Source organism: Coturnix japonica, chromosome 7, assembly GCF_001577835.2.
Source record: "Coturnix japonica isolate 7356 chromosome 7, Coturnix japonica 2.1, whole genome shotgun sequence".
Taxonomy (NCBI): Eukaryota; Metazoa; Chordata; class Aves; order Galliformes; family Phasianidae; genus Coturnix; species Coturnix japonica.
This window is the reverse complement of record NC_029522.1, coordinates 2,555,087-2,580,307: the sequence shown is the minus strand read 5'-3', so window position 1 is coordinate 2,580,307 and position 25,221 is coordinate 2,555,087. Positions and strand designations below refer to the sequence as shown.

At 48.1% G+C, this 25,221-nt stretch overlaps 1 protein-coding gene across 2 annotated transcripts; it reads left to right on the top strand.

Moving 5' to 3' along the window:
- Positions 1–1,036: 1,036 nt before the first annotated feature.
- COL6A2 (collagen type VI alpha 2 chain) lies at positions 1,037–24,711 on the top strand. Of its 2 annotated transcripts, none has more exons than XM_015867693.2 (28): positions 1,037–1,257; positions 3,547–3,669; positions 4,079–4,677; positions 5,282–5,302; positions 6,017–6,082; positions 6,529–6,582; positions 6,693–6,737; positions 6,955–6,981; positions 7,230–7,256; positions 7,349–7,393; positions 8,217–8,270; positions 8,530–8,592; positions 8,849–8,911; positions 9,449–9,538; positions 10,232–10,294; positions 10,696–10,758; positions 11,030–11,092; positions 11,472–11,534; positions 11,964–12,014; positions 12,461–12,496; positions 12,859–12,921; positions 13,230–13,292; positions 13,569–13,604; positions 13,880–13,925; positions 14,018–14,170; positions 14,428–14,880; positions 15,190–15,228; positions 18,633–20,148. In XM_015867693.2, exons 2-28 carry the CDS (start codon positions 3,555–3,557, stop codon positions 18,926–18,928), a joined length of 2,757 nt encoding a protein of 918 aa, XP_015723179.1. In that variant the 5' UTR covers positions 1,037–1,257; positions 3,547–3,554; the 3' UTR covers positions 18,929–20,148. The 2 variants fall into 2 exon arrangements, with proteins under 2 accessions (XP_015723179.1, XP_015723178.1); XM_015867692.2 differs by lacking the exon at positions 18,633–20,148 and adding an exon at positions 23,166–24,711 and having other exon boundaries at positions 1,046–1,257.
- The last annotated feature ends 510 nt before the right edge of the window (positions 24,712–25,221 follow it).

Genomic DNA, 25,221 nt, shown 5'->3' with positions numbered 1-25,221 from the left:
AACAGAAGCAAAATAAGTGACCTAAGAATCCAGCATGTGCTGGTTTACCAGAAGGTGAGTGCTTCACTTAGGCATCTGCTAAGCTGTCTGGTAACTCTGTTCCCAGAAGGTAGATCTCTGCTCTTCACAAAAGATGCTTAAGGGGAAATGGTGTTCTTGAATAGCCCTGGGGATGGTGACCCCACCACTCCCTGGTCAACCTGTGCTGCTGCATCACTATGGGCAGAAATGTCTCCTAAAATGCAACTAGAACCTCTCCTGGCGCAACTTAAGGCACTTACCGCTTCTCCTGTCATTAGTTGCCTTGGTCCTCCTCTTGCTTTTAATATATTTGTAAAGATATTCTTAATTACCTTTAGCAATGATGTCCAGAGAGAGTTAACTTTGGTTTCCCCATTGCTGGTTACCTGGTCTGCCAGCCGCAGCCTGCCTCTGGTCCCTTCACACTGCTCAGAGTCTGGAGACACATGGGCATGGTTAGCAGATAATGTGCTTTTGTTGGGATTCTTCCCCTATTTTTCATAGGAAGGAAGGAAAGGTAGAAGAGGAAGGAAGGAAAGGAAGGAAAAGGAAGGACAGAAGCAGGCGGGCAGGCAGGAAGGAAGGCAGGAAAGAAGGAAAGAAGGAAGGAGAGAAGGAAAGGGAATCAATAGAAACAGGCAGAGTTGGATGCCTCTGAACAAATCTTGGCTATCTGTAAAGGCTATGGCGTGAGTTGTTCTTTTCTGAAATGTTCTTTTTGTTCCGTTCAGGACGTGTTCCTAGGATTGGAAGAGGAGGAGGAAGAGGGAAAGAAGAAAGAAAGAAAGAAAGAAAGAACACTATTTGATGGCATAAATACGTGGGGCAGCAATGCCAGCCACGAACTGGGGACTCTCATCATGGAAAAATGAGCCTTCTTCCAGCTCGCCTTAAAACATTCCTTCAGCTCCAAGCAAAGCGACCTCGCCCACGGCAGCACCCACCCTCGGAGGGGCGGAGGAGCCGTGGCGGTGTCGGTGGACCCACAGTGACTCTCTGCGGTCCGCTGCGGCTATTACACGCGAGGCGCTGCCCGAGACGTTCCGAAGGAGGAGGAACGTAGCGGGCGGTTTCCTGACTGCGAGAGAAGAGAGGAGCTGGGCTTCAGGAGCTTCGGCTGCTCCCGGCTGCTCCTCCGGGGATGCAGAAGCCTTCGTGATACGGCCGGTCCCACGGAGCCTCTGTCCTGCCGCATCCGAGGCTTTTTGGAGGAGTTTGGATGAGCCCTCTTTCCAGGTAGGCAGGATTTTCCTCTCCTTTTACAGCATTCGTTTGGCTGTTGATGGTTCTAAAACCCCAACCCAAGCCTTTGTGGGGTTGCACAGCTATTGCTGCTTCCAGCTGCTAACTTCAGGCACGCTGTGTTTAGACTGAAACAATATGTATTTCCGTGCAGCGTTCAGCTTTTGGGATGATTTGAGCACTTTTCAGTACTGCCTTGTAGGTACACATGGCCAGAGGTCCTGAAAGTCCCTCGGCGGGGACTGGAGAATGCAATTTTGCCCTTCATTGAGTTCACCAGCTGCTGCAGCCTGATGGCAGCAACAGCAGCACAATGTTTTGCTGCTGCTTTGAGCAGCTTTATGGTTTGGTTCGCCTTTGGTTTTCAGAAACTTGGAAATAAGATACAGATTGCAGACCAGACAAAGCAGTGAGCTGTGCCTCCTGAATCATTTATGCTGTTTTTCACCAGCACCAGTTTGGGAAGATAATGGTAGCCGCTCCTGAATGAGGTGGATCTTGCAAGCTTATTGTGCAGTGCTGCGAAGGAGCCTGTGCTGAGCCCCTGGGCTGCACTGCAGCCCGGCCACCTCTCCACTCTCCTGTTTCCATGACCATAAATCAGCTCCTTGCAGACTGTTAGCCTAATGCTGGAGCAGCTGAATTTTCATAGACCTGGGAACAATTTGCTCAGCTGCAGTAGGTGTGATTTTGAAGGTGTACCAGGAAGAACTTGAGAAATATCACAAATGGGATCAGATAGACCTTGGGTCTGCCTGGACGGGCACGTGAGATGGCCTCTACAGAGCACTAAAGGGTGATCTGACTGATAGTAGTTTGTGAGCATGCAGCTAAGCCACAAGCAAGCCAAAAGGCCTTATTCCCACAGCATTATGTTTCTCTCTCACAGAGAGAGAGCAGAAGTCAAGGAAGAAGGGCACGGCAGAACCAAGTATTCAAGCAGAAGGATTCAGCTCCCAGTTTGCACTTTCCATCACTTTTCAAGGCCAGCACCTAGTCTCCATCAAATGAATTAGCCTGCAGTACACCATTTCTTTAGTGAAACTTGTTATTTTCCATTGAGCATTTCTCAGCAGGAGGTGGGGCTTTTCAGAAGGCATCAAATCTTATAATATTAGCAATAGAACCACAAGAGCTGATGGCACCCTGAACTGTGTTGCCCACCCCAGTTTTGGAGACTGCTCAGATGGGGGAGAGAAGCTGTGGCAGCTTCATCCCACATCTGACCACTCCCTGTTAGTGGAATTGATGGGTGGGGAAGCACCATGCGTGCCTTCCAATGGCACGCTGTGCTCACAGCCTGGCAGTGATAAGAAGGAGCCTGCATGCAATGAAGTGGGATAAAAGAGACTGCGTGCAGTGGGACAACAGAGCAGTGAAGTATGCCTGGTGCTTGGAGCTGCTGGTATAGAGGCAAAGAGTCCCTCTCACTCACACACGCATGGCAGGAGGAAGGGATGTGATTAAACCCAGGGTGCTGCAATCTGTGAGTCAGACACTTGGCCAAAGCCTCCGTATGCTCAGTGTCTCCAAAAGATGGTGTCTCCAGCTTCCTGAGCTCTGAAATGGTGCTGCCTGAGGACTCCAAGCTGCCCTGTCTTCCAGGAGATGAAGTCCTCCTGCAGCTCTGCTTGGTGGAGGATGAACAAGGCGGGAAGCTTGTTTTAAGGCCAGAGATAGGAAGCCTTGGTATTAACTATAATACTCCCTCAGCATTAAAGTAAGTGTGAGGTTTGCTCTAAAAGCAATGCCCCCCCTTCATTATATTGGCCCGCAGTGTCAGAGGCAGATGGTGGTGGTAATAGCAGTACAGGCTGAACCTCCCCACCAATATTCTGTTCCATTTTGTTGCCGTGTGACAGATGGCAGCAGAGGACAAATCTGATACAACAGCATCTGACATGGAAGTACATCCTTTATGTTAAATCCGGCTTGAGCATTTGTTCTTGCAGGCTTGTTAGCATGTGCACAAGCCTTAGCAAGGAGGAAAGCTGTCTGTGTTGTGATGATATTGGTGGTACCGATAGTAACTGGCCTTCCCAGCATAAATGAGCCTTCAGAATCCTGTAGTGTGATGCATCTTTCAGTGTAAACTAAGTTGAGATGTGTCCAAACAGGAAATAACTGCTGAGCAGCCATGAGGAGAGAGCTAGGGAGTTGCTGGGTGAGCCGGGTAGATCTCATAGGCAGAACTAACATGAAGCACTGGCTGGCTTTGTATCTTCCTGTCAGAGCTAACAGCTCAAATATTGTGCATAAGATGTAACTTCTGTTTTTCCACAGGCATCTAAATGTCCAGAAGAACTGCTGAGATGTTCCAACAAGCCTTCCTATCCGCTCTTCTTTGCGTGGCACTAGTTCCACTACACGCTCAGTTTGATGATGAACCTGTTACCTCCTGTACAGGTATTAATTTGGGTGTCTGTCTCCTTTATAGGCAGCAGACTTACTTAAAGCAGTGGGTCTTAGGCTTTTTAAGTCCTTGTCAATGAGGAGTCTTCTGGTCTGGTCAGTGATGCAGTTTGGGATAGGAGCTGTGCTTTTTCTAGCACTGTATTTGGGTATAACCCTTTCAAAATGTTTTTAAAACAGAAAGAGTAGCCTGCAGCTTGTCAGGCAGGGCATGTATGTAGTGCAGGAGAGCAAAAGTCACCCCATTGCTCAAAACTGGCACTCAGTCATCCCTGCCCCCATTTCCTCCAGTCTTGGTGGAAATAGCTCCTGGTTAACTAGAGTTGCAGCAGCCTTGCAGGACACCAAACCTCATGCCCTGTGCTGTGGTTTACTCTCTTCACGTCTTCATGTCTCCATACAGAAAAGACAGACTGCCCCATCAGCGTGTACTTTGTCATTGACACTTCGGAGAGTATTGCTCTGCAGACTGTGCCTATCCAGAGCCTCGTGGATCAAATAAAGCAGTTCATCCCTCTGTTCATTGAAAGACTGGAGAATGAGGTGTACCAGAACCAAGTCTCCATCACTTGGATGTTTGGAGGACTTCATTACTCAGACGTGGTGGAAATTTACAGCCCTTTAACAAGAAGCAAGGACACATACCTCACCAAGCTTCGTGCTATTAAGTACCTTGGCCGAGGCACCTTCACAGACTGTGCTATCTCCAACATGACACAGCAATTCCAGAGCCAGACAGCCCGGGATGTGAAGTTTGCAGTTGTCATCACTGACGGCCACGTCACTGGCAGCCCCTGTGGGGGAATGAAGATGCAAGCTGAGAGGGCACGCGACATGGGGATCAAGCTCTTTGCAGTGGCCCCCAGTGAGGATGTCTACGAGCAGGGCCTGAGGGAGATTGCCAGCCCACCACATGACTTGTACCGCAGCAACTACACCATCACCCCAAAAGATGCCCTGCACATCGATGAGAACACTATCGAGAGAATAATCAAAGCAATGGTGAGGGGCACTGAGCTGCGCTGCCCAGGGTGTAGAACAGAATGAGGGAAAACGCCAGGGAGGGTGACAGGAGAAGGAGCATGTGGAAGGGTGAGATGGCATCATGGTCTGGCTTGAGAGAGCACCTCTGCAAGTGAAAAGCATTGTGTGCATTACGGGCTAAATGTGATCTTCAGTATATCTGACTTCTTAGGCTAGGTGTCCCTTGGGTTTTGCCCCTGCTGCCCTTGGCAGGATCCATCCAAGTCCTGGCTGCTGCTCAGGCCAGACCTGTGCCCCACCTGGGGGCATGTGGAGGAGGTGGCAGTGCTGGGATCTGTGAGGCTTCCTGAACTCCCTCCCCACTCAATAGAGTGATTTCTAAGGGCCCCATTTGTGAGGGACCACCATTAACTGAGGACTCTGCTGAGGATGTGGGGGTTGGACCTTGATGATCCTTGAGGTTCCTTTCCAACCTGAGCCATTCTATGAAGTGATTAGAGCCATGGGACCTTAGATGCATCTTTTCCCTTGCCATCACACATACTGCTAAGGGTGGGTGCTGTTCTTCTCTCAGAGCTGACTATCTTAACTGATTTCATTCATTCTGTTTTCTCCCTTGTAGAAACATGAAGCCTATGCTGAGGTGAGTGAGCAGCACCTGCATCTCATTTCCAAGTTGAAGTTGCCTTGCCTATTGAAGAAGACCAGATTGTACCCCAAAGGAGCAGACATAGTTTTGCTCTAAGCTGCATGGAATGGATTTCTGCCCACCTGGGGATCAGTATGCAGCATGGGAACCCACTCCTTTACCCAGCAGTTGAAATGGCATGTGGAATGGTTCCCTTTCTGCCTCCCCCTCATTGGTGATTCTCCTCATGTCAATGAGTTCAAGTCTATTAAGATGCTCATTGTACCATGCTGGATTTGGAGTCATGTTTTACCAGCATTCTGAAAGCTAGAATTCCTGCCCAGCCATGTAACAGGGCTTGGTCTACATAGAGAGGAGTATGCAGAGTGGTGCTCCCAATGGCACAGCCTTCTCTGGTGGGCCCAGGAGAACACTGTGGCTGACACTTAGCAGCCCTGTTCTTTGGGCTCAGGCCCAGAGCCAAAATCATGATGAATGCACTTGTGGCAACTTCACATTTGTATGCAGGAGCTTTCAACATGCATTTTGCTGCCTTATCTCTGAGCCAGGTGGAACCAGAGCCACTTTTACTGCTGCAGTCATGGGGAGAGGTGTGGAGACAGCCACGCTGCATGCCCAAGCTCTTGGTGCTGTCTGACTCAGAACACAAGGCTGTAGGCATGTTGCAGAGCAGCAACTGCAGCTCATGTTAAATTTGATGTGTTTCAGTGCTACAAAATGAGCTGCCTGGAGATTGCAGGTCCAGCTGGTCCCAAGGGATACCGAGGGCAGAAGGTAAGTTACTTCGACCCATGGGAAGAGAATAATACCAAGAGAATAATATAGTCTTGTTTAGGTATTCCTGTGTGGAACCAGGATTTGGGCTTGATCCTTTCTGGTCCCTCCATGTCTCCTCATGACCATCATGGCTGATGGACCAGTGCATGCAAAAAGATATCCAAGCATCAACTATGGTGATCACAGCCAAGGGCCTTCAGTAACTAAGAGAAGCTGTGCAAGGCCAACAAGAGTGCGGCAAAAATTGTTTCTTCCTCTCCCACTCCCAATAGCCCTCATGTGTGCAGTCTCACTGTGCCCATAACCCAACAGAGTCCCAAACTCTGCTGCCATGCTGTGTGCTGCCATCCCCACAGCAGCTGCCCCAAACTTTGTAGGAACCTGATATTACCAGAAATTGTCGATGCCTTCCAGTCATCACCAATGATGTGTTTTTCCTTTAGGGTGCAAAGGGAAACATGGGTGAACCAGGCTCCCCTGGGCTGAAGGGACGACAGGTGAGTTGCAAAACTGTCCCCATTACACAGTAAGCAGTGCTGCCCTGATGCCAGCTGGGGCTTCATCTGTGCCTTGCTTAAAGTAACACTCTGTGTCTTCTTTCCTTAAGGGTGACCCAGGTATTGAAGGTCCAATTGGATACCCTGGTCCTAAGGTAAGAATCATGTAGTCAATGACTGCGCTCTTTACTTGTGTGGATTTTTGTGTGTTGCTGTGTGAAGCCAGGAGCTGGACTCAATGATCCCTATGGGTCCCTTCCAACTTGGGATGTTCTGTGGTTCTATGATGTTTGGTAAAACAAGGATGTTCAGCTGCTGCCTTCCCAGGCACTAACTCAGCATCATCTTTCTTTTCTTTTTGTTTTCCTCCAGGGTGTTCCAGGGCTGAAAGGAGAAAAGGTGAGAAAGAAAAGTCTGCATGATATGCCCGGGGTAGCACAGCACTTTGCACCAGCACAGGGTCTGGAGGAGCAGAAGAGCACTCTGGGGAAAGGGCTCCTGGCTCCTCTTCTGTGGAGCAGGGAGAGACAAGAATGTCATCTGCAGAAAATGCTGCACTTTAAGGAGGGAGGGGAAGAAATTCTCTGGTGTGGTGAGTGAGCGTGGCACAGGGGTGCGGACTGACTCCTATCTTCATTTTTCCCTAGGGCGAGATTGGATCCGATGGACGGAGGGTAAGAGAAGACCTTTCCTAACTGGCACATTGATACAAACCCTTGAGTGTATCATCAGATCACTGATAGCTCTTTTCCCCCTTTGATCCCAGGGCGCAGCTGGTTTGGCAGGCAGGAATGGCACTGATGGACAGAAGGTAATGGCATGGGGGACTGCACCATCTCTGGGTGCAGTTATTTCTCTATGTCCCTGCTCTCACATCCCACGTGTGTTTCTTTGCTTCTTCCATCTCAATCTGGCTGAAGTTTTTAAGAGCTTGTTTGAACGTGATTCTCCATAGCCTGCAGAAATCCTTGAGCTGGATGGAGATGCATTCAGTCAGGTCACAGAAGTGCTGTTCCCAAGTTCTTTGGGAGCTTGATGCATAACCCGGGTTGTGATCCTACTGCATGAGCAATGCCTGGTTCACCCGGTGGGGATATCCTATCTTGAGTGCTAGAGCCCTCTGCAGGACATGTACACAGAAACATCTGCTGAAATGTAGTTTTCAAGACGTGTCCTTACAGAGCCTGCAATTTCATCTCTAAGCTCTAATCTCTTAATATTAAAGCCCTAAAGCCACATTCAGGTATCTCCTAACAAAGTCCCTGAAATCCTCTGTCCCTGTCAGGTGAGTGCAGACAGATGCAGCCTACCCATACAAATGTACCAGAGCAGAATAGCCTAAATTTATACAATTTTGCCTGGCTTTGCTCACTATCCAGCACACATTGGTTTTGTTTTACACTTTCTCCTTTACCCCACCAAGTGCTTCCTCATTCTCTATTTGTGTCTGCTCACCACAGACAGCAACGCTTCTGCTTACGGAATACTCTTGCTGTTTGTTCTCTGACTGATCACAGGTACGACCCGTTGATGATGTTAAAAAATAGGAACTACTGACAGGAGAAAGATGTATTTTTTTTCCTTCAAACAGCTGGAGTGTTGTTGTCTTTTTCATTTGAATGATCTTCCTCCAGGGCAAGCTGGGGAGAATTGGACCACCAGGCTGCAAAGGAGATCGTGGTGACAAGGTAAGAATGCTGTGTTCTTTCATTCAGCACATCAGGTGTGTGGCACCAGCTTCAGTTGTACATCCCAAAATATATGGCAACAGAGGTCAGTCACTGCCTCCTTTTCCTACCTTATTCATAATCTGACTCCAGATCTGTAATCCCCAGGCCTGTGGTTTTTGTGGTTTTCAGTCTCTAGAGAGTGTCTTTGAGTGATTTGATTTATTCTAGTTGTAAAATGCACGTTGTTGATATTGCTCTTTGTCTCTTCCCTCTCTAGGGCCCTGATGGCTACCCAGGAGATGCAGGAGACCAAGGTGAAAGAGGAGATGAAGGCATGAAGGTAAGAGTATTCCAAATGGGAGTGGAGAGAATGGGCAGAGGCCAGCAGTAGGGACACCTACACACTATTGTCTGTATTGCCTCTTAAATCCTTCCCTGCTCATGGAGCCGATAGGTTGTCTGCCTGGTTGTTGGATCCTAACACAAGGCTGGGAGGGCTTTTTGTTGGCCCTGCTCCTGTAGCTCCACCTGGTGCACATCAGTGGTGTGCAGCAAAGTTCTAATGACATAACCAATGACCTCTCTGTTTGTTCCAGGGAGATCCTGGCCGGCCTGGTCGCAGTGGACCCCCAGGACCTCCAGGAGAAAAAGGGAGCCCGGTAGGTTCGCACCAGGCAAAGCAGAGTTAGAAAGATTTACCTTTCTAGCTCTTCATCTTTGTTCATCTTCCTGTCTTGTTTTGGGTAGAAAGATTATGGTTTCCCCTGGCATAGCTTGTAACATTCTCAGAAATGCTGGTGTTGTTAGCCTGGTTTTATTCCTGTAAGCAAACTCCAACTTAAGTCCCAGTAGCTCTTAGGCAAGCCTTACCCATATCATTCAGCATGAGGCTGCTATTTAGGTAAAGAGTTTGCTATCCCAATAGCCAGTCACTTCAGAGAGTGTCAGAGGTTGCAGCACCAGGCTGGAAGGAAGCTGGAAGGAAGAGCTGAGATGCCTTTCTCTCAGTTGGTCTCTATGAGGTTGGCACCTGTGCTCATAGATTTAACTTGTTGGCATGGTATGTGTGGAATGTGTGGAAACATAAGATGCATGTTCATGCTGGCGTTTGCACAAGGATAGGCTGCTTGGCACAGGACAAGAGATATCCACCTTGACCTCTTTTCTGACAAGTCCAATTTCATTTTCTTTCCCAGGGAATTCCTGGCAACCCTGGAGCTCAAGGACCTGGTGGAAGCAAAGGAAGAAAAGGTGAAACAGGACCTCCTGGACCCAAAGGAGAGCCTGTAAGTGTGTGTCTACTCTGGGCAGTGAACATGCTACAGGAACCTCCTCCAGGTTCATGGATGAGTGAGGGACAGGTCATCAGGAAAGGAAAAAGGAACCTACTTCCTTGATCTATGAGCAAGGTTGAGAAACTCCCTCAGTTAGCCTGCCTGTATTCCCTAAGACATGCAGTGCTGCTTTCCTTGTCTGCCATTTTTTATAAACCCTAGTACGAGTGCTAAGTGCCTATCTGGAGTTCACCTTAGCCTGCATCCCTCTGAGTTTGTCCTGGAAGCTGGCACCAAAGTTGAGGCAACAAATGATCTCTATCTGACTAGAAGCTTAAACATCATAACAGCTCAGCTCAGCTAACACTGTGAAGGCAGAACCCAGATGATGTAGTCCAGTTTGAGTCCCTGTACAACACCCAGAGCATGAAGAAGAGCCAGATATGCTGGAAGTAAAGCAAAGCATTTAACCTTGAAGGAATGAGCCGTGTGTATTGGTGGTCATTGTGGTGAGCACCTCCAGAATGAGCAGTCTGGCTCTGGTTTTCCAAAATACAAAGGCAGGACCTGCCCCAAGTAGGGCCATCGTGGACAGAGGCTCTTTAAGGTGGTGTAGAAGGGGAAGGAAGGGCAGCCAGGTGTCACTGTTTGGGTGGCATCCCTGTTGGCATCCTGTTGATGTGATCACTTTCTGTGTCTGCCAAGGGTCGACGTGGAGATCCAGGGACGAAGGGCAGCAAAGGCGGTCCAGGGACCAAGGGAGAAAGAGTAAGTAAAGCAACTGCCCAAACCATTGCAAACATGCACAAAATGCCCAGGATTGGCATTTATGATGCTCTACTGTACAACCATGAAGTGCCCAAGGCCAGGGCTGGGAACCGCAGGTGCCAGTGGGCACTGCTACCACTGTGCCAGCTGCCTGCCTGGCTTTCAGAAGCTGTGGCCATCACATCCAAAAACAGTACCTACAGCTTCCAGAAGTTGATCCAGAGCTGCGTGAGGATGAAGGGCAGCAAAGCTTGAGGCAAAGTAACATGTTCAGAGGTTATTTTGCCCTGACACTTCTTCTCAAACAAAGAAACACCAGATTCGAGAACAATGCCATACCTCCTCACTGCCATGCACACTGAGCTGGAGACTTGCCTGACAAATCTTTGTTTTCCTCACAGGGAGATCCTGGTCCAGAGGGTCCCCGTGGCCTGCCCGGTGAGATTGGAAACAAAGGAGCAAGGGTAAGACCAGCGAAGGGTTTTGTGATAGGTAGGAGGGAGGGAGATGTCAGCTTACCAGGCTTTGCCCCTCACACACATTGGAAGGAGAATCTTTAAGCAGGATGAATGAGGGTCTCATCCTGCTTTATCTCATCTGTGCAAAGAGGTGCAGATGGGACACCAACACACCACCATCTCCAGAGGTGCCAAAGCCTGGTGGAGCACTGAGGACATGCAGCACAAAGGGTCTGTCTGTATCTGCTCCTGTATATTCTTGCCTCTTGCTTTGCAGGGAGACCAAGGATTGCCAGGACCCCGAGGCCCTACAGGTGCTGTGGGAGAGCCAGGCAATACAGTAAGTCATCCTGGGACATCTGTGTGACTGTACCCACCTTCCTCTGCAGTGACAGCTAGTCCTGCTGGCTGCACTGTCCTACTAAGAGCAGCCTGCATTACCTGTTCCCAAGGAGGCTCAAAAAGCTGTCCCATGGGCATCCAGCTTGGCTAGAGTTTGTGGTTGAGCCCACACCTACACTGTGGTAGCAGTGCTAGCTCATCCTCCTGGCCCTGCAGGAACATGGGTGCTGCATCAGTCACTGCCACAGCAACTCCTGGGGGTGGGGAGGTGATCTCACAGCATCATCTCAGCAACTCATTTCCCCAGCATGAACCCCAGTATGACCAGGAAGCTGCTGGAAATGTCCTCAGCCATTCCTCCCAATTCTGTCTTGCAGGGATCACGTGGGGACCCTGGAGACTTGGGCCCAAGAGGTGACGCTGGACCACCAGGACCAAAGGTAAAGTTCCTGAGTACAATTCAGCATTTGATAGAGGAGGTTATCATTGTGCGGATATTTCTAAGGTCAGTATCTCCTGCAAAAACTCACTGACCTATGTATGTGCCTTGGAAGCAGGATGACTTGAACATGAGCCTTGCTGTGGACAGGCTTAGTTCTTGCTCTGGCCATGGCAGCTCTGATTGTATCTCTCACCCTGTATAGATTCAGGGTTGCCCCAGTCATATGCTGTCCTCAGGACCCCCTGTCCTTGCTGTGAACAACTGCTCCCAGTGCTTGAGGATCCAGTGCAGATGTGATGGCTCACTGGAGTGTTTCTCCCCAGAGAGGGAGTGAAAATAGCTTTGATTTCACTGGCATCATGTTTAAGTTTGTCTGACAATTACTTTTTTATTATTTACAATTATTTATTTACTTATTTCACAAAAGGGTGACAGAGGCAGGCCTGGCTTCAGCTACCCTGGACCCAGAGGACCACAGGTACGTATGCTCCTGTGAAGATGTACATGCACAAACAGCAGCAGAGTAAGCGTGCTTCAGTGGAGGTTAACAGCCTGGGAGAAGGAGGAGGGAGAAAGGAAAATGATGAGGGCTACAAGAAAGTGAAGGAGAAGGGGATGAGGAAGTGGCATTTCAGCAGTAGTGTCCTCATCATTCATCCTTCAGCATCCTGTCCTCATCTCCAGTCCTGGCTCCAGGGGTTGTGAAGTCTTCCCTTTGCTCCACAGCATTGGAACCTGTCCCTAGAGTCCTTATCTGTGTGTCAGAGGTACTGGGGACCCCAGCCTCTCTACAATGACTGGGATGTGGTTGTGCCCACCACCCCAGCCATCACTCCTGCTGTTTAACTTTGTGTCCCTCATCACAGACCTCAAACAGAAGCATGAAACCCATCCATTGCCATCTCACCTATTCTTTCCTCACAGGGTGACAAGGGTGAGAAGGGGCAGCCAGGGCCCAAGGTGAGTGCACTTGTTTCCTTCATCTGATTTTGGCCTGGCAGAAATGCCAAGCAGTTGCTACCTGGCCCTCAGGGCAAGTGGCTGAGGAACCAGTCCTCTTGCAGGACCTTCCCTGCAGCTGCATGGCCTGGGTGTGTTGTGCAGGCTTGTCTCCTTTTGAAATATGTTTGCAAAACTTCCTTATTCTTCAGTCAGTGCCTATGTAAACAGCACTTATTTGCTTTGCATGTGCTGCTGGTTTAAAGGGTGGTCCTTTGGGCCAGGCAGGCCTGTGTTCCTGATGTGTTCACAGCCACTGTTCTTTTGTCTGAGTGCATCCACATGTGATCTTTGATGAATCTGTTTTTCTCTTCCTCAAACAGGGAGGAAGGGGTGAGCTTGGACCAAAAGGAACACAAGGGACAAAAGGAGAGAAGGGGGAGGAGGTAAGCAGATTTTTGTGTTACCAGCAAGTGCCTGCTTGTGCATACCATGAGTGCGTGGTGTTGAGACACACAACGAGGAGCTGTGTGCTGTTGTCAGTACTGTGTGGTGCTAGCATACACATGTAGGTCTCCCTTACCTGACCAATGCAGCCACACACAAGAAATGCCCCGTATCTCCCAGCACAGCAGCAGCAGTCTGGTGACCAGTCTTGGCAGGGCTGATGAGTGGGTCAGGAGGAGCCATAAACAGCAGCAGCTACACCATCATCTTCAACAGGAGAGCACTCAGTCCTTTGTTTCTCTTCCAGGGTGATCCTGGCCCAAGAGGTGAACCTGGATCCCGCGGCCCACCTGGTGAAGCAGGCCCAGAGGTAGAATACTGTCCTGCTGTGTCTGAGCAGATGCTGCAGCTTCCTCCTCTTCTGTCCACTCCTTCAAGCAGCTCCTGTGCTGCTCAAAAGCCCAGCGTGCCAGCAGGTCTCCCTACAGCTGGAAGGGATGCCAGCCCCCAGACATGTCTGCTATCTCCAAGAGAGGCTTCTCTTCCCTTCCTTCCCTGACAGACCTCTGTATAAATCCAAGTTTCTGGTGATGCTGATGTCTAGCTCACAGAACCCATGCCTGAAATCCTTGTGTTCTTCTTACAGGGGACCCCTGGCCCACCAGGAGATCCAGGCCTGACTGTAAGTAGGACTTCTCTGTGCTCTTCCACTTGAAAGCAACATTATTTTTGCCATGTGCAGCCTGAGAATGAGGCAGGGTACCATTCCTGCCATTGTTCAGCACAGGAGACACTGGGCAGGACTGAAGACATCATGCCATGAGCAGAGCCAGAGTGGCCTGTGGCTTCCCAAGGGAGCCAAGGAAAGAAGGGAGGGGTGGCCAAGGAGGAAGGAAAAAGAGAACCTTTCCCTTAGAGAGGGAGGGAGGCACTCACACTGCACATTTTTGCTGGCAGGACTGTGACGTGATGACCTACGTGCGAGAGACGTGTGGATGCTGTGGTGAGTGAACTGGTCTCTTCTTACCCCATGGCTCTTGTTTGCACCGTTGCAAAACCGCCTTTGTGATTTCCTCTTTCTGCCCCACTCTTCAGACTGTGAGAAGCGCTGTGGTGCCCTGGATATCATGTTCGTCATAGACAGCTCAGAAAGTATTGGATACACCAACTTCACTCTGGAGAAGAATTTTGTGGTGAACGTGGTCAGCCGGTTGGGCTCCATCGCCAAGGACCCCAAATCAGAGACAGGTCTGGAGTGTGTGTGGGTGGAGCTGGTGGCAGAAGTGGGGATGGGCAAAAGAAAAGGGTCTTGGATCTCTCCAGCTTCCATATTTGTATGTAGCTGCCCTGGTCTGCGTCTGTCTGTTCAGTGTTTTCACAACAGTTTCTGCTCTTCCCTTCCCAGCTTTGTAGGCCGGTTGAACAGTTCTTTGCTATTATTGAAAGTATGTTGACTTTTCAACATTTTCATTCAATGCCAAGTGACTTTGACACTCTTCTGGTAGGTGCCCGTGTTGGGGTGGTTCAGTACAGTCATGAGGGGACCTTTGAAGCCATCAAGCTTGACGATGAGCGCATCAATTCACTGTCAAGCTTCAAGGAAGCAGTGAAGCGCCTGGAGTGGATTGCTGGAGGCACCTGGACACCTTCTGCTCTTCAGTTTGCTTACAATAAGCTCATCAAAGAAAGCCGTCGAGAGAAAGCCCAGGTGTTTGCTGTGGTGATCACAGATGGACGCTACGACCCTCGGGATGATGACAAGAACCTAGGGGCTCTTTGTGGCAGAGATGTGCTTGTCAACACCATTGGCATTGGAGACATATTTGATCAGCCAGAACAGAGCGAGACCCTAGTCTCCATTGCCTGCAATGAACCCCAGCGAGTCCAGAAGATGAGGCTCTTCTCAGACCTTGTGGCGGAGGAATTCATTGACAAGATGGAGGACATGCTCTGCCCAGGTCTGTATCTGTCTTTGTACTTATGGGAACTGGAATTGTCTAGCAGTGGGATTTGTGGATGGAGGGCACGTACTGTGTGTTGCAAAGGTTGCAGAGACACCGTGTCCCTGCTGGTTGGCCAACAGCTCTCAAGGTGGGTCACTCATGATGGGCAGGCTGAACTTCACGTAGCCCTGGATAAACTTCCTGAGACTTTGGGGCTACTGTTCTTTCTCTTTGTGAGAAACCTGGACCTGCATCTCTGAATGCAAGCACTGAAGAGAGGTGGTAGCACGTCATTCAGTTTTCCTTTTTTTCCTTTCCTTTCAGATCCACAGATTGTCTGCCCTGAGCTGCCCTGCCAGACAGGTAAACATTACAAGTAGCTTTATGCTTTCTGCACACAATTGTAGGTCCAGGAGCTCCTGAGTGGGAGGGGATGTGCAAGCCTGTTCCTTTGCATGGCTGGGAGTTTGGGAAATAGTGTTACTGTACATGGAAAGTTCCATGTTTTCATCCCCTGCTCTTTCCTGTCCCTCTGAGTTCTCTTCACAGGTGGGTACTAGCGCACGGTGTTAGCACATGAGCATTGCTCAGTTCAGATTCCTGCCCAAATTCCTAGGTGTTGCCAGATTTTGATCTCCAAATTTATCTATGAATTTCTCGCTTGCTCTGTATCTCTATTACATGCCAAACCCCCTCTTGCCACCCAGAGTATAACTAGTAGCATTGGGCAAGATGCTCCTTGTGAGTGATGGAGGCCGAGCAGCAGGTAGAGAGTTTGGAAAACAACACCTTTGTGGTCTGAAAGTTTTGGCTTCTTTAACACTGGCTGTGTTTTAATTAACAATTAACTCAGGGTATTGAATCAAAGGAAAAAGTCTGTAAGGGTACTCTCGTGTAAGAGATGGCTGCTGCTTGCTAACAGTGGTTCTCCTTGATCAAATTTTGCTTGTTAAAGGACATATCTGCAACTCCTAGAGAAACTGTCTGTCTGTCTCTGCATCTAAATACAATGCACTATTTGCTGATACACACAAAGCTTATCGGGGACAAAGTTTTGCCAGTTCTTGCAATTTTTATCTCCACTCTTGCCACGAAGCCCCTGCTTCAACTCAGTATTGCACAGAATCTTAACCTTAATTTTCAAAGAAGTGCCTTTGTTTCCATATAACACAAAGGGAAGCAGTCCCAGAATGATCAGCAGTCTGAAGACAGAAAAGCTGGACTTGTTCCTGACTAAAAGCTCTGATTCCTACACTAACATTCTCAGTATTTGCACCTGGTAATGCAGGGAAAGCAATGCCAAACTGTGATGCTGAGCCATCAACACAAACTCTGCAGTGATTTCTGAGGAGCTATGTCCTGTGGATCCATGCACAAGGAAGAAGCTTCTCCATGCCACTCTAGAGACTGCTCAGGTGTCTTCAAATGTTTTGGTCTTCATAGCCTCCCCATTTATAAGGAATAATGTAGGAGAGAAACTGACCCAAGAGGTTGAGCATTCACATTTTCCAAGGCTCTGACCATCAGAGCTCTCCAAAGCAAGGCAAATTTGGCTGTCCATTCCTTGTAGTACACTTGGGAGTTTCTGTTCCTGATGCAAGATGAGATCAGTTTGCTGGTACCTGATACACATGAGGACCAGATCAGAAATGTTGGTGGAGCTCAAGAAGGCATCTGAGGGTGTTCCCTCTTGGGTAATGCCTCACACCATGCCATAGGCAGGCCAGGGCAAGTGCAGGCTCTACACCTGTTCCCCAGCGGATAGGGGAGGTGGAATGTTGTCCCTGGGTACGTGTGGACCTCCTGTGAAAGTGCCAGTGCATCCTCCTCAGCATGGGGAAAGTTGCCATGGTGTGCAAGGATTTGTGTAAGGCCTGGTAGGCCAAGTTTTAAGTCATACTTAAGGACATGGGGGCCTTTGGGCAAAGCACCATCTGCCTGCTGTATTGGATGGGCCAAAATGCATTGCTGCCATCATCTAGAAGGATTTGCAATGAATTCGTTTGCACACTGATAAGGAAAGGTGTTGGATGAGAGGTGATGAAAGGAGTATGACAGAGCCTGGAGATACTCTGCTCATTGTTCAGCTTCCTGCTGTTTTCCGAGAGCATTTTCAAGAGTTGGTGCCAATTCAAATGCAAGATTCTGGGATGGAGATGGTGACCTTTGAAAGTCATGTAAGTGAGTTTCGTGCATACCCAATGCATGTGACCAGCTGCAGATACACTAGGTAGGTTCAGATCAGGGACAGAGCTATGCTCAGCCCTGGTCGTGGCCCTTAGCTGTCAGAATTGCAGTCCTGACACTTGAGAGAGCAAATCCATTGCTCATGCCATTGTACCCTAGCTCCAGCCTGTGCTTCGTCAGTAGGATATGGGGAGGGACTGCTATGATCCGCACCCAGCTTCTTCCTTGCCGCCTTGTGGAGCCAAGCATGTCATCACTTTGAGTTCTCATCTGCAGAGGAAGCCATGCTGCCTCCTTGACTATGGAAATCCAGATTTTTCTCTTTTCAAGGTAGATCCTTGTCTCCTTTTAGCCTTCTCTCAGTTACTTTAATGCTTACAAGATGATGTGGTGGTCCTTGATTTGGGCTCAGGTAGGGTCAGATGCTGAGCAAATTTGAACTGACTACTTGCTTTAATAGAAAGTGCATGATGCTCTGTGAGGCTCTTCCTAACCCATGCAAAAGGCTTTGCTTTGAGTTTCAGGATTTTATTTAAATGTCATGGCAGCACAATCAGGTGGAAACTGAGTATCTCAGGGTCCCGAAGAACATGGACACTGTGCACTGTACACTGCAGGATGGAACATCCACCCCAAGCAAAGCAGACTAAGTGCCAAGCAAGTCCTTATAACGCTGTCCCTTGGCATCAAGTCTTTCTGCCTCTTGGCATCATGTGTGCAGTTTGCATGTAACAGAGTTCAGAGCTGCTTGGTGGCTGATCTCCGTGAATCCCACATGCAGAAAAAAGTTGGATTTTATGGCCTTCTTCGTAATTACCACTTTCTCCATTGTGAATCTACTGGACTAGTAAGGCAGGAACTGGGCAGTTAAGTTTTCATGTCATTTTCCTCGGTCTCTTAGTCACTGTTACATTATATCAGTAGGATTCTCATGGTTCTTTGATCAGACATCGACAGAAAGTTAGTTGCCTTGCCACTGAATTGTCAAATACAGTTCAGATGTTGTAAGATACAGTAACTGGATCATAAGCAGACTGAATTCATTTCTCAGTAATATGCACTTTGCTTATATATTCCTGTGCTCTCCAGGTTTTAGTAACTCCACATTGCCCAGGTCAGATGCCCCAGGCAGAATATCTGTGTATACAGATGCCTAGTTCCTCTCCAGCCTGTGGAATCATATTGCACAAGGGTCTGTTCTCTCTCCATCTTGCCTCTCCAGGGTCCTTTCCTTGTCACCAAAGCAGTGCTCTATGCCAGCTCCCTTTAAGGGCTGTTCTTCAGTGCACTGACAGCCTTACCTTCTGCATGGTTGTTCTTTGGCTTCAGCCTTCCTGTGAGAGACACAGCAGGAGTTTGGTTTCAGTGAGGATTCCACGTCCCACTCTGGGACACATATTCCAGTATGACTGTTGAGACTTAGATATTGAGATTGAAAATCTGACTTCGGTCTTTACTTCTCTGTCCCTCATTAGTTCTGTTCTCCTCTGGTGCAGCATGCATAGGAAAGCCAGGTAGCATTCAGAGACACAGCCATTGCTAGAAAGCCCTGAAAATATTCTTTTGACGCTCACTTGCAGATGACAGGAACCCTGGAAATGTAAACCCACTTATTTTCCGCCCCATGGAAGAGGGAGTCAACATAAATATTCCCAGCACCATACATTCGATCGCCCAGTTCCTAAACTCCACGAAGGAAACCCGGGACCCCAGAATGTACACCCAGCTGGTGGCCACTTTGGCCTTTACCGCCGAAAAAGCCAAGTTTGCCACTGGAAATGAGCGGCAAGAATGGATGGACCTGTTCATTGACACCTTCAAAATGGTGCACAGCGAGATTGTGGGGGACCCAGAAACCGTGCTAGGGCTTTGCTGACATCTCCATTCTAAGTGACATGAAGTATGTGGAGGCAGGGATTGAGGAGAGATGGAGAATTGTTTGGAGCTGTAATTGTCTTTCCAGTGCCTGTTTGGCAAAGAGGACAGGTACATTGCCAGCAGCTTTTAGTTTAGGAGAAACAAAGGCAGTAACATGGCTTGGCAGGGCTCAGGCAGGGATGTGACACAAGGGGCAGGCCTCTCCAGCTTGGCTGGCTGGCGAGTGTGGTAGCTATCTCCAGAAGTGCTCTTGCTTTGCCTGCTGCTTTTCTGCAGGGGTAGTGCCAAGTGCTGTCAGGACAGTGGCACTGCCTTGGCTTCTGAGACAGCCGTGCTGCTACTCTTTCTCTTCATGCTCCTGCCCTGATCTGGCAGCGTGGTGCATCCTCAGCCACACATGAGCAGGGGTTCCAGCACAGAGGGCATGTGTAGCAGCAAGCAAAGAGTAAGTCCCTTGTTTGCAGAGGGCCCAGCAATGCTCTTTTCCTACACTTGTTTTTACTGGCTACTTCTGTAGCATCTTCTGTGCTGTTCCATTGTGCGTTACTGTGAGGGCTCTCTTTGGGTCCCATAAAGCATTTTGGTGGCAAGACTGGCAAGCAAGGTGCATGTCCTCTCACTGCAGTGTTTATGTACAAGCATTCGCTAGGCATCAGGGGGTGCTGAAGGGAAGAGCAAAGAGTATGAGAGAGAGGCAACCCCGGCTTTCCATCGTGAGCAGCAAAACTTGAGGAGTTCTTCTGTCAGAAGCTGTATATCCTGTGTGCACCTTTGCTTGTGCACTTGCATTTCTTGGGTCTTCATTCACAATGTGTACTTACCCATATCCAGGAGACAGAGGTTATATAGGACCAGGAAGTCCAAAGCAAAAATCCACCATTGCACAAACATCTGTGATATGTTGCATAAGCTATTTAAAAGCAAGTATTTAAACTTGATGTAGTACAGCCAATAGAATCCACATCCAGTGCTAAGTTGGTTCACGGAGACTTTAGAGCCACCATCTGTACTGTGGACAGGCTTGTTTAAATGAAGAGGGATATTTCCATGCGCTCTACTACCACTGATTTCCAGAAACAGTCAGACAGGTGACTGCCTTTTTTGCCTCCAGAATAACTATTGCTCCCTATGCAGAAGTGTTTACTGCCAGCAAATGGATTTTGCAGTCTCTCTATCTGACGTGGTGTTATTGCAATAAACTATACTGAGCAAACGTCATATTTCATGAGCAGAATTGAGATTTACAGCCTTCAAAACTGTGGTAATCAAGTCTGTTGCAAGGTGTGTAGAAGGGAGACGGTTGCCATGCTGTAGCCAAGCTCAGAAATGACTGGAAAAAAGAGCTTGCCCACTTTGAACATTTTACAGTTCTATTTCAGCCCTATTTCAAATGCTAGGCCTTGTCAATCTAGGTTAGAATTTGTCCAGTGACAGATAATGTGATATTTGTGGGGATGAGATATTTTTACCCTATGATCAGTATGTGACTTAGACTGCTGGGGTGCAACTGAGATGACTGAATGCAGAGGAGCGCTGTGTGAATGGATGGGACTACTCTGCACACACACATCATTACTAATGGCAGGAAAATGGGTGTTATTTCTGCAGTTCTGCTTTTTGTACTTCTTATATTAGCCTCAGCTGTTGTCTGGCACTCGGTATGCAGTACAGTAAGTTGCAAGCCTTGCTCTAAGCAGCACCAGCAGAATTGGCGCTCCAGTTAAAAGCATGATGTGAAGGTTTTATTTGGCTTAATCCATGGTGATGTCTCACAGGACCACCTGCAGTTAAGGACAAGAATTTTGTTCCTTGCTGGAGGAAAAGGAACTTGGGTCCATGCCTCCCAGAAATGAGAGCAAACTGTAACTAAGTATGATACTGAACAAGGCCAACCCAAGGTTGTGCAGCCACTGCACTGCCCAGCAGGAGGAGTTTCTCTGGGAAGCACTCCTGCAGTTGACACAGGTAGAGGACTGCCTGGAGAGCCAGCCATGCATTATGCAGCTTCTAGCAACCTGGTGGGGGGGACTGGTGGGTTGGTGGGGAAAATGGGAGAGGGTTGGAGGCCTTTAAGGGCTTTTCCCAGCTCAAACCATTCTGTGATTCTATTATTTCATGCTCTTGTTGAAGCTTCATGGGGTGATGCTGATTTCTGCTTAACTAGGAGCTCCTAACATTTTCTGTAGGTAAATTTAGGGTGGGAGAAGGTAGCACACGCTTCTAATTGAAACATAGACAAGAAATGGGGTAGATGGGCCAGTAACACTTCTCTGGCACAATATGCAGCCCTCTCTTCCACCCACTGGATTCCATGCTTTTGTAGACCCCGACCCAGACTTTCAGGTGGTTGAACGGGGCATTCCCTCCCACCTTTCCCTTTCATGACTGCACAAAGCAGGAGAGCAGCTGGTGTTCACTGGTGCAGGCATTGCCAAGGACAAATGTCCTTGTAGGAACAGCACTTGTATACTTGGAACTGCAGCATCAATATACCTATAGGCATCATGTCTCAAACAGGTGAGTGCATAACTTTACTGCTTTAAAGGAGAAAAGTATTGAATTTGAATTTGGAGATATGAAATGCAGAAAAATAGCATCGCTCAGAGACTGCTTTCTCCTTAAGACAGAACTGACACTGCAGAAGTCTGCTGTTTACAGTAAGACAGTGCACAGCAAGCACCATTCAAGAGATGCCATCATACAGGTACATTTTACAGCATGGAGGGGCTAAGAAGAAACATGAGCCTGCATGGTATGAATCAAAAGCAGCCACAGGCTTTTGCACTGCCCAGCAAGATTGGATAAACCAGGTACCAGAAGTTTCTGCACAAGGTGTTTTGTCATGGATAAAAATGGTGTCAGTATTCCATGAATTCAACCATATGCACTGTCAGGGTTTCTGCTACACTGGAAGCACTGTCCCATGTTGTTGAATCTGTGTTATCTGCTCTGTAGTCTGATTCTCTTCTTCAGCTCACATACAGAGCTTTCTTTCAGCTTTCTGCCATGCTGAATGCAGCCCCAGGTATAACAGCACTCAGTACTGAGGAAGCACTTTGTTAAGTTGGATTTGATCACTATATGTAAATGGAATGTGGTGGTACTATCATAAAAGCTGTTCCTCAATGCCAGAAATGGATACTCAGGAGCTGCTCTGGAATCACCTGGTCCTTGCCAGTCATGCAACACTACATGGCACGTGCTCCAGTACTTCACCCTTCTGAGATTCAGAGTGAGCAACACAGAACTGCTTTACAGGGCATAACAGAGCAATTGCCCTGCTGCCACCATGGAGGAGTGCCCCATGGGGTGTTCATCATGCACGTCACACATCAGTGCTAACATTGTAATCGTATCCCTGACTAGGTCTTTTAGTAGAGAAGAAAACCCAGAAGAATCACTAATTCTAAATGGAAGAAAAACCACCTAAGAAGATACGGAACTGTTTATTGGGAAAGTAGTGAATGCGGACAGACATCAAATGCATTACACATAAGTACTGCAAAGAGACAAAAGAGTTGTTCATAACTAACACCAGACTCGAAATGCTGCCATTTTCTTCTGCCTTTTTTTCTGAGTTCACTCGCTGCCTGCTTTGTGTTGTTCTGAGTGACTGAAGGATGATGTTCCAACGTTTCATTCAAGTATTGCTCTTTGTTATTTATTTTAACAGCTGCTTTATGGCATATAGGTGAACCAACAGGAAGAGATTCTTGTTTTCTAAACATACTTTTTGACCTTTATAAACTCCTCAGGAATTGGTGGTGGCTGATTAAACAGATTTGGGTGCAGGTTATGAAATCAGCTTTCACCTTACAAAGATTTGCGCAGAGGAATCCTGAGAGTAAGCCGCTCTATAGGAAATTACTGAGAGGTATGAAAGCACTGCGTGCCATTAATCTTCCTTTTAGCTAATAGTGGGGCACTGCTCTTTGAAGGTGTGGGTGTAGTTCTACAGCTGAAATACACAACATGCACAGAGCTATTTCATGCTTGGATGCTTGTCTTTGCCCTCAAAACTGCAGTTCATTAAGACCTCATGCCCAGGAGCTGAGGGAAAAGAAGCAAAGGTTATCAGCCACAGAGACAGGCTTTGGAAACATGATGGGGAAAACCTCTGTAGAAAGGTGTGCAGAGGTGACTCCAGCCCAAGCTGCACAAGGCACGACCCAGCTTTCTCCAGTAGGCTTTCTTATGCCCCCAACTCTGTTGTTTTTCTTTTGTTTCTCCTGCAGAGCTTGCAGTAGCCCAATGCACACAGCGCCCCGTTGACATTGTCTTCTTGCTCGATGGCTCTGAAAGAATTGGGGAGCAGAATTTCCACAGGGCCCACCACTTTGTGGAGCAGGTTGCCCAACAGCTTACACTGGCCAGGAGAAACGATGACAACATGAATGCGCGGATTGCGCTGCTGCAGTACGGCAGTGAGAGAGAGCAGGACGTGGTCTTCCCATTGACCTACAACCTGACCGAAATTTCCAATGCCCTGGCTCAGATCAAGTACCTGGACTCATCCTCCAACATTGGGTCAGCCATCATACATGCCATCAACAACATTGTGCTCAGCCCAGGAAGCGGTCAGCGAGTTGCTCGGCGCAATGCTGAACTCTCCTTCGTCTTCATCACTGACGGCATCACAGGAAGCAAGAACCTTGAGGAGGCCATCAATTCCATGAAGAAGCAAGACGTCATGCCCACAGTAGTGGCTCTTGGCAGTGATGTAGACATGGATGTCCTACTGAAGCTTGGCCTTGGAGATCGAGCCGCCATCTTCCGGGAGAAGGACTATGAAAGCCTCTCCCAGCCAAGCTTCTTTGACAGGTTCATTAGGTGGATATGTTAGCTGAGCCGAGTGCACATGTCCTCCTGTCACCAGCATACACCCCCCCAAATATTACGTGTTCTATTTCTTCTCTCACAACTCTGAGCTGGCCCAGAACAGTTTATACACAGCCTCCTTCTGGGCCCTCCTCTCTAACCAAAATCCAGACCTCTTTTTTGAGTTTTGTGGTGAAGTCGCATATCTTGCATTTATGGTGCTAATTAAATCCAAGATCTAAACAGGATACAGAGCCATATGAAGTATGTCTGTAAAGCTTTACACACACCGAGTTATGCCTTGTGTATCTACTGTTATCCTAGGAGGGTTTATCAGAGAAGCAAGAAACCTCTCTAGTTTAGCAGGACAAGTGACCAAAAACTGTTAGCATCCTTTGTGGATCTTTATTGCTTTAACACTGCCTGTTATTTAGCAAGCCCTTTACCTAATTATATCATCCTTTTTGTTCTCTTGGGACTTCTGCCCCTGAGAGGACTGGGCAAGTTTATGACACATCATGTGCTGCTTGAAATGGTCAGCAGTTTGCTTTCTTCTTGCATGGCCCTTCATCGCTTATTCCATTTTCTGGGAGCAGCAGGATGGTTAGAATTCTTGCTGCCTTCAGCAGCTGTCTGCAGGTGTTCCTTTTGATCCTCTATCAATCCTACAGGCCAACTTAAAGACCTGCATTTTCTTCTGGGCTCTTATCTCCTTTGCTTCCTTCTGTCCAACCTTCACCAGAACCTGTTCATTTATTACAGCACCCTAAATAGTGGCTGGGAGGGGCAGCATACATCCCAGCACCTCACAAAACACCGTGCAGCACATGGTGTCACCCCTAAGTGCTCAAAGTAACCACAGTGCCTTCTTCTTACCAATTCACTGGGCAATACCCAGATTTGAACTTGAATTGTGTTGTCTGCAAAAATAAACAAATAAACTCTTTTCACCCTATTCCAAAACTGTCTCTTTATTCCATAGATTGTCTTCTCTCTTTTCCTTCCACCTTCCTTTATTTTTTTTCCCTTTTTTCTTTTTTAATTTTAGATTTGTATTAATTAATGAGCAGGTAGTTATTCTCCTGGTGTTAAGCTAATAAATGAAGGTAAGTTTGTTTTCTGCATCTCCTCACAAATGTGGGAGCATGAGGACAAGGGTCCCTGTGGCAGAGGATCACAGGGCACAGCTGACATCCCAAAGGTCCACATGAATCTCATGGGAGCCCTCCAGCTCACCTTCCTGTGCCTACAGTTGTCTTATACTTCTGTTCCATTGCCCCATCCCCATATTCACAGTTCCCATCTGGACTACAGTCTCTCAGTGTGACAAAGGCAGACATCATTCCTTACTTGTTTCGTGTTCCCTTGGCTCAGGGCTGTGGATAAGGACTGTGAAGGAAGGTAAAGAGCAATGAGCATGGTCACCTCCTCTATCTGCTCTTCCCCTGGACTGCTCCTGCCTGGCCAAAGTCC

What these genes read in the sequence shown, in the direction of transcription:
- COL6A2 (XM_015867692.2), top strand. Translation starts at nt 3,555, where the DNA reads ATGTCCAGAAGAACTGCTGAGATGTTCCAACAAGCCTTCCTATCCGCT. An exon ending in AGAGAATAATCAAAGCAATG is followed by an intron (nt 4,678 to 5,281) that starts GTGAGGGGCACT and finishes TCTCCCTTGTAG; the next exon opens with AAACATGAAGCCTATGCTGA. An exon ending in TTGGAAACAAAGGAGCAAGG is followed by an intron (nt 10,759 to 11,029) that starts GTAAGACCAGCG and finishes CTTGCTTTGCAG; the next exon opens with GGAGACCAAGGATTGCCAGG.